This window comes from Dasypus novemcinctus, chromosome 8 (assembly GCF_030445035.2).
Source record: "Dasypus novemcinctus isolate mDasNov1 chromosome 8, mDasNov1.1.hap2, whole genome shotgun sequence".
NCBI lineage: Eukaryota > Metazoa > Chordata > Mammalia > Cingulata > Dasypodidae > Dasypus > Dasypus novemcinctus.
The window spans coordinates 17,044,176-17,062,094 of NC_080680.1; the positions used below are offsets into that span (position 1 = coordinate 17,044,176).

At 37.7% G+C, this 17,919-nt stretch overlaps 1 protein-coding gene across 10 annotated transcripts in view; it reads left to right on the forward strand.

Annotated features, from left to right (window-relative positions):
• Positions 1-2,971: 2,971 nt before the first annotated feature.
• The window catches only part of LOC101431040 (zinc finger protein 157-like), a 33,873-nt gene continuing 18,925 nt past the window's right edge, over positions 2,972-17,919 (forward strand). For 2 of the 10 annotated variants that reach the window (XM_071216603.1, XM_071216602.1), the window contains exons 1-6: positions 2,972-3,127; positions 3,798-3,956; positions 5,035-5,086; positions 8,101-8,227; positions 9,269-9,307; positions 9,923-10,065. In XM_071216603.1, the coding sequence (XP_071072704.1) occupies positions 3,951-3,956; positions 5,035-5,086; positions 8,101-8,227; positions 9,269-9,307; positions 9,923-10,065 (367 nt within the window). In that variant the 5' untranslated portion in view covers positions 2,972-3,127; positions 3,798-3,950. Of the gene's footprint in view, positions 3,128-3,173; positions 3,303-3,797; positions 3,957-5,034; positions 5,087-8,009; positions 8,024-8,100; positions 8,228-9,268; positions 9,308-9,922; positions 10,066-17,919 lie in introns of those variants that run through there. The other 8 variants (XM_058301500.2, XM_071216604.1, XM_012522856.4 and 5 more) reach the window with 5 other exon arrangements.

The window sequence follows — 17,919 nt, forward strand, 5'->3', positions numbered from 1 at the left end:
ATTCACTGTTGGTGGGAATGCACAATGGTGTAGTCACTGTGGAGGACAGGTTGGCAGTTCCTAAAAAGGTTGAATATAGATTTGCTATGTGACCATGCCATATCACTACTGGGTATAAACCCAGAAAGACTGAGAGGAGTGATACGAACAGACATCTGCACACTGATGTTCAAGCAGCATTATTCACTATTGCCAAAAGATCGAAACCACCCGTGTGTCCATCAACTGATAAATGGATAAACAAACTGTAGTGTATTCACAGGACAGAATATTATGCAGTTGTAAGAAGAAATGAAGTCATAAAGCATATGACAACTTGGAGCAACCTAGAGGACACTGTTGAGTGAAGCAAACCAGACAGAAAAGGACAAATACCGTATGATTGTGCTGCCATGAACTAAATATATTCTGTAACATACTGTATAACTGCATTTATATAAAATAAATATAAATCTATTTATAAAGATGAAATGAGATTAGTGGTTCCATGTAGGGGTGGGGAAGGCATGCTAAGGTGTGTGGGTGTTTTCTTGAACTAATTCTAATATATTTTGTGCTGATGAATGCACAACATTGTCATTATACCAAAAGCCATTGATTCTACACTTTGGATAGATTATATGGTATGTGAATATATCTCAATAACCTTCTTATAAATAAATATGTAATTGTGATAGGATAACCAAAATAGCAGCTATGTATAGCAGGAAAAAACAGATTTTGAGAGATGAAGAATTTTCTTGTTTACTTGTTTGGTTCTTTTTTGTTTATTATTATTATTATCAAAATAATGGCCATTGGAGGCTCGGAGGGCAGGGAGAGGGATACACAGGTATAATATGGGGCCATTTTAGGGACCTGGGCATTGTCCTGAATGACATCGCAATGAGAGATACAGGCCGTTATAAATTTTGCCATAACCTACAGAATTGTGTACAAGAGAGAGTAACCTACAATGGAATTTTTAATCCACACTTAGTGACAATGCTCCAAAATATGTTCATCAATTGCAGTGAATATACCTCACTAATGAAGGATTTTGTTAATGTTGGAAAATGTGGGAGCTGTGGGGAGCGGAGCATATAGGAATCCCCTGTATTTTTATATGACACTTTTATAAACTAAGTATCTTAAAAAAATAAAGAAGATGAAAATGCCCTGGTAATGATCGAAATAGTGCAGGCACAACTATGTGATTATATACAATACCATTTATTGAACACTTTGGTTGAATAGTATGCTTTGGTAATATGTACCAATAAAATTGATTGGTTTTTTAAAATGTCAGGAGATAAAACACATAGAAAAATGTTTGGCAGTTCTGATTTTATGGAAGGAAGTTTGGTCTGTCCATCTAGAACCTTGGTATTTTCAAATGAAGACAGTAGAATTTTATACCTTGATTCAAATAAGTTAAAGTCTGAAAAAGTCAATTAGAGCTGAACAGAACACAAAGGCCACAGCCCATGAAAAATGTTAGATTTACAGGACGTGACTTGTATTTTTATCATGCATCAACATATTCTTACCACCTTGTAATAATGACATAAATTTATCCTACTTCATAGAAGAATATTCTTGCATTTGTATTATTAACCACAGTCCTTATCCACCACCAAGTTCAGTATGTTTTACAGTCCCTAGATTATTCTCTAGCTTTCTTTTAATGGACATATATATCCCTAGACTGTTTTCAGCCGCAATCACATTTATAACTCAGCCATATTAGTTATACTCACTATAATGCATTAGCATCAACTCTATCCATTTTCACATTTTACAGTCAAACTAGTGAAAAATTCTACATAAAGTATCAACACCCTTTCTCAGCCCTCATCCCATCTCCTAGTAACTTACACTCTAGATTTTATCTCCATGTGTTTATTCTTTGTATTTAGTGCATAGTGTGACCTTACAGTATTTGACCTTTTGTGTGTGGCTTCTTTCAGCATAATTTCCTCATGATTCATCCATGTTCTCATACATGGCCCAATTTCATTTCTTCTTACACAGTGTCTACTGAATACATCAGCAGATGTATCTCCCTGTGTGAAGCCTACTCCTCCAAAAGGTGATTGTTGGACTCCTCATAAAAATACCAATCATAAACCTCCATAAGGGTAGGGAATTTTACATTTCATTCCATATGGGGTGAAGAAGATGATTTCTCCCTGAAGACTGTAACATTCATGGCCTGCAAACTGGCAACTCTTGGCCCTTGGCTTGTCACATGGCAATACACATGGTGGCCTCTCTTGCCCTTTCTGTTGCCTATCTGGTTTCCTTTTTTTTACTTCTTTCTTCCTGTGGCTTTGTTTCCCTGATTTCCATTCCATTCCAATAATAGGATTAAGAGCCTTTTGATTGAGGTGGACCTGGCTGTATTGAAGTACCCTCAATAAGGGTCCTATTTACATTAAGTACACACCCACAGGAATGGAATAAATTTAAGAACATGTTTTTCTGTGGCATATTCACCTTCAAACAACCAGTTGTGTCTTATGCGCATGAAAATCCAAGATCATTAACGTGAAATCTTGTCTAACAACGTAATTCAGCAAGAAAGATCGTTTGCATAAAAATCTTAAGTTTCCGTATATACCCTCTAAGTGCACCACTACAGCACCAGTCGTGGCTACTTCTTAGAATCCCCAACCTGGGTTCCGAGGGTTTATGTTCCAGACTCTAGGATGGATGTGTCCAGGATTTATGAAAACCCAAGGAAGGAAGTCTCAGGATAAGTTTTATAAATTATGCAGTAAATTTAACCTTAAAGTTATATAATTTCAATCATAAACAGTTCAATAACCGGGACTTTAACAAACCAGTTAAATTCCGACACAATTTCCAATTTTTTTTCACACTTAAAATCTACATTATCCTTCCTTAATATTTTTACGTCCAGTTCGTATTCAGGTTTTCTCAAGTGTCTCCAAATATCTAATGAAAAAAGGTTTTTCTTTCCTTCCAGATCAACGCTTTGGATTCTGCCAAAAGGTTCCAGTTTAACCCTTAAACTCTGTGATTTAAAAGTGAAGCTGATGAAATAAGACCTTTCAAAACACCAACCCTCAACCTTCCAGAAAGCTGAGCCGCCGGAACGTCGCTTCAATGACCGGACGTGAAGGTTTGTGGGAAATGTAGTCTGGACTCGCACTGACCTATAGCGCGGCATTCTGGAACGAAAGCCTAAGGTTTTCTGTCCACCTGTGCGGTTTTATACGAGCTTCCGCATTCAACCGTCTACGATTTACCCGGCGGCGTTTCGAATCACTTTATGGGGTGAACTTTGCGCAGCTTGGGTAAGAGCGCGTGGGCAGCTGCCGGGAGGGACGGCCTTTTCCTTGGGCAGCGAGAACGGGAAGTCCCGGGAAGCTCCGACCGCTCGTCGACTGTGCGCGCGCGGGTCCGGACGGTCGGCACCGGGAAGGTCAAGGTTGGCGAACCGTGGCAAATGCATTCTGATTTCTAGTGTCTTTTGAAAAACCTTGGGTCAGACCAAGTTCCTATCCCTTCCTGTGTTTTAAAGCTATCTGTGTTTTAAGTCTGATAAAGGAATTCCAAGAGTCAGGTTTTGGCCCTAAAATTTGTCAGTTCCAGTTCTCAGATCCCTGGAACGAAGCAGCCCCAATGCGGTAGGAAGCACGCGGACCCCAGGAGCTAGACTCTTACCTAAAACCGACTGTCCCTCTTGGATTTCGGTTCTTAACCGTAACCTTAGAGCAGATAGAAGAAACCGGAAAGGAGCAGGTTCTGAAGTGCCTGGCTAGAAGCGCTTTCTTGTGTTCCCTCCCCAGAATGATCCAGATAGCGCCACATCCAGGAGCCACCACAGACTGTGTGACAGTGAAGGGTTTGGGCCACTTTGAGAAGATCAAGGTGAATTTCAGAGGCCCAGTAGCAGGCTGCCGAGGAAGGCCCATTTCATAGAGAAGTTGTTTTGGAAAGGTATGGAGGTAAGGGAAAACCAGCCGGAGGAAATTCTGTTTCCACCCAACCATAAGAGTTCCTGTTGTGTTAGTTCTTCTACCTACAATATGCTCTGCTGTGACTCATGTCCATTACCTCATGTCTCACCACTCATATTTTCCTGATCTCAGAGAACCTTACAGTGATGATTCAGGAGCATTTTCCCCGGTTATCTACTTCAGATTCCTTTGAAACCTTTAAAGTCTTTGGGCCTAATGAGTTGAGGAACTTGTCCAAGGACATCCAGGTTGTTGGTGGCAGAGCTAGGAGGAAAATCCAGAGCAGTTCATTCTCACAGATCAGTCAATAGGATCATCTTATCAAAAGGGCCTTTTAGTGTTAAATTATAGGGTGGTATATGGGAATATATATATTTAATACCTATTATAAAATATGAACATTGTTAATAGTACTATTTAAATGACCTTTCATGAATTGTAATAAGATAGTTCTTGTTAAAACAAAACAAAATAGTACACTTATTTTAAAAATACTACTGTCAGTTGTGATAAATGTTCAACACCAATGCGTGTTGGGTGGTGCATGTGAATCACATATTTTATGCATGATTGTTCTGTAAACCCACAGCTTCAATGGTAAAAAAGTTATGTATTTGTAAAAGACCTTTTGAGAAACTGCATCACGGTTAAAGAATTAAAATCCTTTGCCTTAAAGCATTCTCTTTTTTTTCTTCTGTGTTCTATTTGAATTTTTACTTTAAGGGGTAAACAGGATTATTGAGAAAACTAAAAAATGATGTACCCTCATGAAAGAATAGTGTTTATTTCTGAGAAGAACAGGCATTGTCATTTAATTGACTGAGAAATGTTTATATTCATCCAGTGAAGAGTTCCAGATTTAAGCCCCATGGCAATTTCAGAATTACATGTGAACAGATACTACCACCGCAACATGATCCTACTCATACCTTTTCAGGGCCCAGAGTGTTCTCTTCCCAAAGGGAGGCTGCTCTCAGCTGAAGTTATCAAATTTTTAGGAGGTGAATCTAGGAATTTTTATGGTTCACTTGATCTCTTGACCCCTCTTCTCTTTCTGTTCCCCCAGCTGAACCATCTCTACAATCTCCTAAGAGCTGCAGATAATGAAAAAATCTCAGGTGAGCTTTCTTTATTCTCCACATTTATTGAAATGGATTTAGGACGTTTATAAGGTCCATACATTAATTGGAAAAGGAAAGCTAGAAATAGATCAGTTGTCAGGGGAAATCTCCCCATTGATTTTGACGTTTGCGATCAGTTTTTGGTAGGTAACCTGTATCAGAGGGAGTAGGTCTCCTCCAATTACCATTTTGCTAAGATGACGTGTTAGTCATTAATTTGCATTGAATTATGATGAATACGTTTTGGGCATTTATGAAAGACAGACTTTACAGTATTTCTTGAAATGAGGTAATATGTCTTCCAATTTTGGATCTCTTACAGAATTGCTTGGTATATTTTGGGTTGTTTGCACCATTACATAAATGTTTAAAATATTTCTGAGATTTTGATATTCATTACATGACCTATTGATCATATTGAGTCTTCAAGATCATGAGCACAGTATCACTGTCTACCTAGTTCAGTGATTCCACAGGGTTCTGAGCTGAGAAAGAACAGCTTGGCATGTATTTTAAAATAAGAACAGTGATACTGTTAGAAATACAAGAAGGTATTGAGGTACTCGTGGTGGAAGTGGAAATAGGAAGAGTGTTGGAGTCTATTTCAGTTATCCTCACAAGAAACAATGCTTGTACAGGATGACTTTACCTAGAAAAATCAGGGAGAATCTTATCAACAACCATCAGACTTAATAAAACAGTTAAATTAAGATACTGATACAAGAAATATAAACAAAGAGCAATAGGTTTCTTTATAAAGGTAAAAACCAATTACACTAGACAAAGGAAGATTATTCCCATTGACCACTGCAACAACCAAAAATCGGATGTTAGTTTAATAAAAATATATAAAATCTGTATGAGGGAAGAAATATCTATATGAGGAAAACTATCAAAGTTTACAAAAATATATTTAATCTTGAAATGAGAATATAAATATTTTAATGATCTCTATTCCTTATGAAATATTCATCATTTCTTTTCCATCCCAATCAAAATGGACTTTGTTAGAGCTTTGTTCATTAAGTCTTAAAAGTAAATATGCAAAATTGTCAAGAAATTTTAGAACAGGTGTGATAAGGTGGATTCCCTATAAGTTATAAAGCTATATTATTAAAGTAAGGTGATTAACACTTGATTCTAGTACAACAGTAAAGAAAAAGGACAATAAAACTATACAGTACAGAAATAATACATGCATATATCAACAATAAATCTAAGGTGACTTTAAAAATCACCCTTTCAAAAAAGTACAATAATAAAAAGTGCTGTAATCAATTGTGGCAAATATTCTACACCAATCAATGCCTTGCATTCAGTGGTATATGGGAATTCTGTATTTTATGCACGAGTGTTCTGTAAATTCGTAACTACTCTTATTTGAAATATTTAAGAAAACATCAAAGAGGAAATGAAAGGTTGTTTAATAAATGGTTTGGGGCCATTGATAAATGTTAGGGGGAAAACAAAATTAGTTCATTCTTTAAAGTACAAATACATCCCAAAGGAATTAATAGTCAAATGCAGAAATAATTACTGGGCAGCAAAAACTGAAATCCAAATACTAGAAGAAGATACTGGAGTATGTCTTTTATGTCTGGCTTATTTCATCAACAGGACATTTTCAAGGTTAATCCATGTCATTACCTATGTCAGAACTCATTTCTTTTTCTTGCCTAATAATATCCATTCATTGGTTGATGGACACTTTGGTTCTTTTTACCTTTTGGCATTTGTAAATAACACCACCATGAACATAGGTGTGCAAATATCTGTTCGACTCCCGGCTTTCAGATATATTGAGTATATTCCTAGAAGTCAGACTGCCGGGTTAGATAGTAATTGTATACCTACCTTTCTGAGGAAGCACCAACTGCCTTCCACACTGGTTGCTCCATATTTCATTTGTATTGCCTTCTATCACACTTGTTATCTGGTATCCATTTTTCTATTGATGTGCTAGTATTTTAATTGTAGTATCTAGTATGTCTTGCTAGCCCTATTCTGCGTGTGATTTTTATTGTATAATCTTCCTAGAGTTTGACATTTGTATATTTGCCTTAACTGTGATTTTTTTCCCATACAGACAAATGTTTTCATATTGACAATTTAGCAGTGTTTTCCATTTTGATTTTGGAATTTGAATCATAGTTGTGCATTTCCCACTGTAACATTGTAAAGACTCCTTCTGTTTAGTCTTCTAGAATGTGACAGATTTTCTTTTACAGGGTGAGATCTTTTTATACATTTGTAATTTGGCCTACTCTGTGGGGTGATATATCAGTCTTTCTTTAATATCCCAGAGTGCCATCTTGTTACATCTATAACATTGACATCCAGCCTTTCTCCACCTATTTGAGATGCCACCTGTATTATAATTATTAAATCATATGTATTTGTGCCTATTTCTGACTTTTTCTTCTCTTTCCTAGGTTAGTGCATTTCTCCAAATACAAAGATCAAGCTCTTTTAATTACTGAGTATATTATTGGAAATTTTAACCAGGGATATTATGAAAGAATAAGAAATAGAAGGTACCAAATTAGAAAGGCAAAATCCCCATTTTTCAGACATAATATTATTGTGTATGTAGAAAATCCAGAAAATTTACATATAAAGTGTCAGAATTAATCTGTCAAGTTAGCAAGTGGCCGTATACAAGTTCAGTGTTTTTTTAAAAATCCAAATGATTGTCAGACTAGCAACAAAGAATAGAATATGGAAGTTTATACTGTGGTATTTATCTACAGAGGCATCATCAAATATTAAATTTGAGAATCGCTCTGTGGTTCTCTCTGCCTTATCCATACCCAGAGTTCCTGAAGCATTTGCCCTGAGCTTTTATAGAGAGCTCTACTCATCAATATTTCTATATTAGGACCATCATAGGCATCTTTTATAGGATTTTGTTGAAAACTCTCAACAGTAAACATGGTCAAAGTTCAGCTAAGGTATTTTCCATATCACCTGTTTGTGGATCCTTCAGATTTACCAGAAATGTGCTGTTACAGGCCTCAGTGTCGTTCAGGGACGTGGCTGTGGAGTTCACCCAGGAGGAGTGGCAGCACCTGGGCCCTGCTCAGAGGACCCTGTACAGAGATGTGATGCTGGAGAACTACAGCCACCTCATCTCAGTGGGTGAGCAGATCCTAACATGAACTCCTTATAGAGTAAATTTCAGTTTTTTCTTTTTTTTTAAACTTTAGTCACATGTATTTAAGAGAAAATAAAATTCCGTAGTTTTCAGTGTACAACTCTCATGTGTTTTGGAGATGTATTCAGTTCACTACTACCAACAAAGTCATGATTTGGAATATTTTCATTACCTCAAAAAATTTTCTCATATCACTTTACAGCAAGTCCTCTTCCTCCATCCCTACTCCTCTGACCCTGGCAGCCACTTATTTGCTTTCTATTGCAAAAATTTTTGCCATTTCTTACATTTTACATGAGGAGAATCATTAAGTATATCATCTCTTGGGTCTGGCTCTTTTCACTTTTCATAATGCTTTTGAAATGTATATATTTGTTCATCTATATCAGTAGTTTATTCTTTTTATCTGGAGTAGCATTCCTTTGTACATATAAACTACAATTTGTTACCATTTATCAGATGACAGACATCTTTTTTTTTTCAGTTAGGTCTCTTATGAATAACATTTCTATGAACATTTGTATACAGGTCTTTGTATCATCATCTCTTTTCATTTATCTTGTGTAAATACCAAAGAATTTGCTTGAAGGGTCTCTGAATATATATCTTACTAAAACTGCCAAATGTCAATTTAGTGATATTTATACTGTATTATAGTTAAAGGGGATGTAACTGTTGGGAGGAACTTGATGGAGAATACCATTTTACAACTTCATGTGGATCAGTAATGATTTCAGTACAAAATATTTTTATAACAATTATATGCAAAAAATAAAAAAAAAAAAAACTCCTGAAAACAGGCAGAGGGTGAACACCTTTGTATGAGCTCTCAAGCAGGCCGTGCTGTTTTTCATGTACATTAATAATGTACAAGAATTCTCATTGCCTTTGGTTATCTATGTTGGTTTAGCACATATTCTTATTTTTAAAGATTTATTTTATTTATGGATTTCTTCCCCCCTTTATTTGCACTTGCACTCTGCTCTCTGTGCTTGTTCATTGCATGCTTATCTTTTTTTTTTTAGGAGGACCCAGGAACTGAACCCACTACTTCCCATATGGGAGTGAGGCGCCTAATGGCTTGAGCTACCTCTGTTCCCACTTGTTGTGCTTCTCATTGTGTTTCCTTATTGTATCTCTTCGTTGTATTGTCTTGTTGACTATCTTGCCATGCCAACCTGTCAGGTCAGCTTGCTGTCTTGACATCTTCTTTAGGAGGCACCTAGAATCAAACCTGGGACCTCCCATGTGGTACATGGAAGCCCAACCGCTTGACCACATATGCTCTCTCATTATATTTTTATTTTCATTCTTTGATAAGTAGCAATGTTGAAACTCTTTTCCTGTATTTCCTGGCCATTCGTAAATCTTTAGCAAACTCTTTAGCTTAATGTTTACTCAAATTGGACAAATCTTCAGCCCTTTTTTTTGTTCTTTAGATGTTTTCCTTGCTGAGTTGAAAGTATTTTCATCTATATTGTATATATGTTTATCCAACTTTTTGTCTCCATCTTTGACTTGCCTTTTCATTTTCTTACTGTTTTTGTTTTGTTTTATTTTTTCCTTCTGAGATGGCTCCCTTATCTGCTGACTCATTATTTGCTTGTTGTCTCTGCACGTCATCTCTGTTCATTGTGCCTGCTCATTGTGTCTACTCATTGTGTGCTCATCTTCTTTAGGAGGCACCAGGAACTGAACTTGCACCTCTCTTGTGGGAGGTGGTTGTCCAACCTTTTGTGCTACATCTGCTCCCTGCTTACTGTGTCACCTCATCTTCTTTTTGGAGGCACGGAGAACTTACCCTGGGACCTGCCAGGTGGAGGTGGGTTCCTAGCTTCTTGAGCCACATCTGCACTTCTGTTCTTATTTATTTATTTGGGAAGTTGTGAGCTTGCAAAACAGTGGTGCATTATGTGCATAATTCCCATACATTACCCCTCCACTAACACCTACTTAATTATAACATTTATTACAGATTATGAAAGAACATGATCAGTCTGTTATCACTAACTATGGTCCATAGCATAGATTTGGTATATTTCCTCATACATCCCCTTTCAAATAGTGTTTTTTTAAGAACTATAGTTCATGTAAATAGTTTATTTCTTTTATTGCTGTACAGTGTTCCATTGTGTGAATTTTAACAGATTGTTTAGCATTTCATCTCTTTTAGGACATTTTATTTGATTTTGTTTTTGACCTTTTAATGCTGCTATAAACATTCATGTACATTTTTTTTCCATTCATTTACTAGGCTTTTATTGAGCATTTATGAAAACCACATCCTGAATATCCAAAGATATATAAGGAAGCATGGCCTCAAGGCACCCATAATCTGATGGGGAGACAGACAATAACATTAATAATTTTGATCTAGACAGATATGCATTCTAATAATGAAATGCCTTTAGTATTTATGGGAGTTCAGAGGGAAAGGAAGGAAGAGAAAGTCTGAATATAGGGAAGCAGACTTGACCCAATGGATAGGGCATCCGCCTACCAAATGGGAGGTCCACGGTTCAAACCCTGGGCCTCCTTGACCCATGTGGAGCTGGCCCATGCACAGTGCTGATGTGCACAAGGAGTGCCGTGCTATGCAGGGGTGTCCCCCACATAGGGGAGCCCCATGCACAAGGAGTGTGCCCCGTAAGGAGAGCTGCCTAGCACGAAAGAAAGTTCAGCCTGCCCAAGAATGGTGCCGCACACATGGAGAGCTGACACAACAAGATGATGCAACAAAAAGAAAAACAGATTCCCAGTGCCGCTGATAAGGATGGGAGCAGTCACAGAAGAACACACAGCTAATGGACACAGAGAGCAGACAACTGGGGGGTGGGGGAAGGGAAGAAAAATAAGTCTTAAAAAAGAAAAAAAAAGAAAGTCTGGATTTAATTGAGAATAACAGGTTTGAGAAGACTTCAAAAAGGGAGAGACAGATTTGAAGGTCAGGTGAGTCCACCACATGAGTAGGTTAGTGAAGAAGAATAGTCCAGACTGGAGCACAATATGTGCTGATGTTCAGATCATTTCTTAACCGTCTTCATTGTGGCAACCCTTGTTCTGTCACCGTCTCTTACCTGGTCACTGTAGTAGTCTCTTGGCTCCCTGCTTCTCTCTTTGCATGCTTATAGTTTATTTTCATCCTAGTGACAAGATGGTCTTTTTATTTTATCTTATTTATTTTTTATACATTTTGGAGCACTGCTGCACTGCATGGATTACAGTTTACATTGTAGTTCACACTCTCCCCCTGTACAGTCAGTGGGATATGGCAGGATATATAATGTCCAGCATCTGTCCCTGCAATATTATGTAGGACAATTCCCAAGTCCCAAAAATGCCCCCACAATGTATCTTTTCTCTCTCCCTGCTCTCAGCAACTACCATGGTCACTTTCTCCAGATCAATGCTATAGTTTCTTCCATTACTTGTCACAATAGATCTATAGTAGAATAAAAGTCCACTCTAATCCATATTTTATTACATTTTTTCAGTTCTCTGGGATAAGTATCCAGAAGTGTGTCAGAAATTGCCAGCTATTTTCCACATAAGAGACCCAGTTATTTGGAGTTTGGCATGAACTTAAGAAAGTGAAAAAAAAAAAAAAGTGATCATGTACGATGGGCTTTTAAGTCCACATGTTAGGTAGTAAGGGGGATTCATCATTTATTTGTCAAGTCTATAACAAGATGCGTTGGATCCTAAAGGTAAAAAATAATACCACTGGGAAGTAGAACAGTAAGGCAAGAGAGCAGGGCTTTAGTTTAGGGCAGTGTGGGTAGACAGAAGTGTGAATGAGAAGATCTAATAAAGAGAACTAATAATAGAAACGGTTGAAAGATCAGTAAGGTAGGATAACAGAGATGAAGGGATTTGAAAATTTGAAGTATCTTCATAGTTGTCCATTATTGGGGAAGAAAGAAAGCACAAAATAATGTAGGGGGAGTGGGAAAGCAGCCTGGAGGTTGGAACATATATAGAACACAAGTGGTATTTGAATTTAATGTCATCATAGCCTTGGTCTGTACGAGTTGCATCTTTCTGTTAGGAAGATTTGTGGATTGACAGATAGTTGCCACCCTGGGATCATAGTGTAGCTTTAGGGAAGTCTAAGGCTGAGTGACCTTTTTCTAAGACGAGGGGTCATCTGAGGCCACTTCTGGTACAAACTTGGGGGAATATGCCTGTTCATGGTGGTGGCACACCCAGTAGTTCAGTAGTTGTTTATGGGCTGCTATTTCAGTGACATATATTAAAAATTTGTCCCAGGCCTGCAAGTAGTGCTAATTCCTGTACTCCAACTCCTGTGGTTGATTGAATGGGAGGTGAGGGCCTTAGTGATGAGGTCATGGGCTAGAGTGATGACGTCTCATCATTGGAGGTCAACTCTGTGGTGTGTATCTTTCCCAAACAGCAACCCATAAAGAAAGCAGCTTTTGGGAAGCAGATTTAGCTCAACTGATAGAGCATCTACCTACCACATGGGAGGTCTAGGATTCAAACCCAGGGCCTCCTGACCCGTGTGTTGAGCTGGCCCATGCACAGTGCTGATGTGCGCAAGAAGTGCCGTGCCACATGGGTGTCCCCTGCATGGGCCCCACACACAAGGAGTGTGCCTGCAAGGAGAGCCACCCCATGCAAAAAAAGTGCAGCCTGCCCTGGAGTGGCGCCACATACACAGAGCTGACGCAGTAAGATGGTGCAACAGAAAGAGACACAGCTTCCCAGTGCTGCTGACAAGAACACAAGTGGACACAGAAGAACACACAGCGAATGGACACAGAGAGCAGACAACTGGGGGCGGAGGGAGAGGGAGAGAAAGAAAGAAAAAATAAATCTTTAAAAAAAAAAAGCAGCTTTTAAATACCATTAGTTGTTGGGGTTGTTGAATGTGACTGAAGCAGTTAGGTGCCTGCCTCCCATGTGGGTGATCCTGGGTTTGGTTCCAGTACCACCTCTGTAAACAAGCAGAGAGACAAGGAATCCATTTAATGAGAAGGGGCAATTTTTTAAAAATTTAAAAGAACACATTAAAACAATAAAAAGACAAGACAGTGAACTTACACAGTGGGCTGGTATAGTAAGCTGACACAACAAGGAGATACAACAAGGAGACGAGCAGGGAGCGGATATGGGTCAAGCTATAGGGTTCCTCCTCATATGGGGCACCCAGATTTTGTTCCCAGTGCCTGCTACACAAAGAAGACAAGCAGACAAAGCACACAGTGAAGAGACACAGCAGAGAGCACAAACGAGTGGGGAAAGAAATTAATCTTTAAATACCTTGGGGTGATCATGGGAAAATGGTGAGGGATCAACCAGCAGAGCTGAATGCTCTCAAAAACAATGAAGCTCTCTGTAGAACCTGCTTTAAGGGTCAGCAGGCAAGGACAGTGCTACACAACTCCCATGAGCATGAGGGGCAGAGAGACACAGAAGCCCAAATGATAAACATTACTTACCAGCCCCTGTGTTGGCCAGGAAGGGCTTCTCTCACCCACCCCCAAGATGTTAAGTTGGGTAACATTCCTGGATAACTGCAGTCAGCTGAAATGGGAACAGATACCTTCCTCCCTGTCAGCTGATTAAAGGGAAGAGGGAGGGGGAGGTTGGAGTCTTTTTCTTCAATGAATTCAGCAAGCAGAGTGCACTTGGAATCTCTGGTGTGGAGATTCAACACAGGAGAGCCCAGGCTAAAATACTTCTGTGCAAAGGTGTGCTGACCATTGCCATCTGGCTGGTCTGGAACTTTCATGGATAAAATCTGTTCCCTGTACTCTCTGTATCCAATCCATGGGAGAAAATCTTGGTCCCAATAGTGAGTTTCTGGCCCACTTCGAAAATTTAAGCAGGGCAATTTTAAAGACTTCCATTAAGGTAAAACAAATGTTAATATAGCTGTGTGTGTGTGTGGGGGGGGGGACGAAACAATATGTAATAGAAAGAAATTGGCCATCAGAGTAAGTTCACCAATCTATTCAGATGCCTAGAGATAAGCAAAAAGTTACAAGCCATAATAAGAAACAGGAAGAGATGGCCCAGCCAAAAGAACAAACCAAATATCCTGAAGAGATAAAGGATTTAAAACAAGTCTCCCAAATCATGTCAAAGAATGTCAAGAAAATATGACTAAAAGAAATAAAGGATATTGAGAAGACCTTGAAAAAAAAATTTTTTTTAAGACACTGAGAGAGCATAAACAACAAGTTGAAAACCCACAAAGAAATGTGAGACTTTTTAGGAATGAAACTTACGTGATGATTGAGATTAAAAATACATTAGAGGCACATGAGAGCAGATTTCAACTGCTGAAAGAATTAGTGATTCCAAAGACAACATCTGAACTGGAAAAGATAGAATAGAAAGAGAAGAGAATAGAAGAAATGGAACAGTGTCAGGGAATTGAATGACAATGCAAAATGCATAAACATTTGCATTTTTGGTGTCCATGAAAGCAAAGTGAATGAAAAGGGGGCAGAAAGAATATTAGAGAAATAATGAAAACTTCCCAACCATTATGAAGGACATAAATAACAATACCCAAGAAGGACAGTGTACCCCAACAGGATAAATATGAATAGACCTACCCCAAGACACTATTCAGAATGCCCAAGATAGAGATAGGGAGAGGGTCTGAAAGCATCAAGAAAAAAGCTATGCATCATATACAAGGGAAATTCAATACGACTAAGTGCCAACCATGCATCAGAAATCATTGAGGCAAGAATAAAGCAGTATGATGTATTTAAGGTACTGAAAGAGAAAAACGTCAGCCAAGAATTTTTTATCCAGCAAAACTGTCCTTCACAAAAGAGGGTCTTGACAGACAAAAACTGATAGAATATGTTACCAAAGATCAGATTTGCAAGAGATTCTAAAGGGAGTGCCGCAATCTGAAAGGAAAAAACAAGGACGAGAGCTTTGGAGAAGAGTGTAGAAATGAAGATCATTAAGAAGGGTAAGGTGAAGGATAAGAAGACAGACAGTAGAACAATGTGTCAATAGAGAGCTGAAGGACAAAATGCATGAAGTAAGTAATGCCTTTATAGTAATAACATTGAATGTTAATGGCTTGAACTCCCTAATCAAAAGACATAGATTGATAGAATTGATAAAATATGAGACATCTATATGTTGTGTACAAGAAATGACTACATATGTAAGGATACCACCAAGTTAAAAACAGAAGGTTGGGAAAAGATATTCCATGCAAATAGTAATCAAAAAGAGCTAGAGTAGCAATACTAATAATGAACAAAATAGATTTCAAATGTATAACTGTTAACAGATTAGGAAAGTCATTATATATTAATAAAAGGGGGAATTCACTAAAAAGAAATGACTATAGTACATATTTATGCACCTTAGTGCCCCAAGATACGTGAGTCATACACTGGTATATTAAAGGGAAAAATAGATGTCTCTACAGTAATAGTTGGAGACTTTGATACATCACTCTCAGTATTGGATGGAAAATCTGGGCTGAATAAATAAACAGAGAGCTTGAATAATAATGTAAATGAACTAGACTTAACAGACATCTATAGAGCATTGCTTCCCTATACAGAAGGATATACATTTTTTTAAGGGCTGATGGATCCTTCTCCAAGATAGACCCTATGTTGGGTCACAAGATAAGTCTCAATAAATTTAAAAAGATTGAAATTATACAAAACACATTTTCTGATCATAATGGAGTGAAGCTGGAAATCAAAAATGGATAGAAAATGGGAAAATTCAAATATCTAAAGATGGAACAACACTTAAATAATCAGTGGGTCGAAGAAAAATTTGCAAGAGAATTCAGCAAATATCTTGAGATGAATAAAAATGAGAACACAGTATATGAAAACCTATGGGGCACTGCAAAGGCTGTGCTGAGAGTGAAATTTATAGCGCTCAATGCTTACCTCAAAAGAATGAACTAAAATTGAAAATCTAACTGCACACTTGGTGGAATAAAAAAAAAGAACAGCAAACTAATCCCAAACCAAGCCAAAGGCAAGATAGTAAAGATCAGCACAGAGGTAAATGAAATTTAGAGTGAAAAAACAATAGAATCAACAAAACCAAAAGCCATTTCTTTGAGAAGATCAGCAATACCGTTTCTAGTTATATACCCAGAAGAACTGAGAGCATAGACACAAACAGACATCTGCACACCAATGTTTATAGTGTCATTCACGATTGCCAAAAATTGGGAACAACCCAGGTGTTCTTTAACTGATGAATGGATAAACAAATTGCAGTGTATACGCATGGTGAATATTATGAAGCATAAGAAGAAATGAAGCTGTAAAGTATATGACAACATGGATGAACTTGGAGGACATTATATTGATGGGAAAAAAAGAGACACAAAAAGGACAAATACTGTGTAATTGCACTATTATGAACTAAATATGCTGTGTAAACTGGTGGAGTTAATAATTACAATATAGGTCACCAGAAAATAGAAGGAGGGTAGAGAGTGGAAAGCTGAGGATTAATCTGTGCAGAATTGTTTAAAAGGTTGTTTGTAAATCTTTGGAAATGAATAGAAATGGTTAAAGCATATCTTGGTGTTGGTGACTAGCAGTACTCTCGTATGGGTAGGATGGTGGTTGGAAAAAGAAAGTCTAAAGAATTGTATATTACTAGAAGGAAAGCTAAAAACTAACATGAACTGTATAAGGTAGTAAAACACAAATATGGGTGATATTGCATATATAAGGGTGTTTTTACAAAATATAAATAAAAATATACTAGAGAAGGAAAGAATAGTAGCTGTGTATATGAGGTAAGGCATAGAGAGATTGAGAGTGATGAGTTTTGTTTGTTTTTTGTTTACTATTTTTGGAATAGTGAAAGTGCTCCTGGAGTGATTGGGGTGATGAATACACAAATGTGATTACACTGAATATCAATGATTGTACTCTTTAGGTGGATTAATGCTTTCTTAATATTTATCAATATAATTGGGAAAAAATGCCATTGGGAATCTCTAGTCATTATATCAGGAGGTTTTGTCAAACGGTTGTTTTCACAGTTGGATATTATTGATGAATTGTGTTGTATGTACAATGGCAAAGCAGTCTCTTCTATTCCTCAGTGTCTTACCTCTTTCCTAATTTTTTTTTCATTGTATCTTCAAAGAAGTTTTAGGTTACAGTAAAGTCACATACACAATATAAGGACTCCCATATACCCAACAGACTCCCCTTTTAACCTTTCCACAACAATGATCTTTTTACATTTGGATGGTACATTTGCTACAACTGATGTACAGATACTGAAACATAACTACTAACCATGGTCAGCGCAGAGGTAAATGAAATTTACTACCATGGTCAGTAGTTTACATTATGGTTAACATTTTAGACCGTAAACTTTTATATATTTTTGGTGAAATTTCACATGGCCTGCATCCATCATTGCACAATCATGCAGAAACCTTCCATTGCACACCCCCCCCAATTACCCACTCTTCCCCTCCCCTCAGGGCCCAGAGTGACAACTGTGCTTCACTGATTGAAGGACAAGATTCATAGATACTTGAAACAATGCTAAGGATTTCACACAGTCTGTCCTCCCCCATTAGGAGTCACCCATATTCTCAAGAGACACCATCTCCTCTGTTTGAGAACATTGGGCCTCTCCAGGATGTGGACACAACACCTTCCTGCTCCTTGTATGG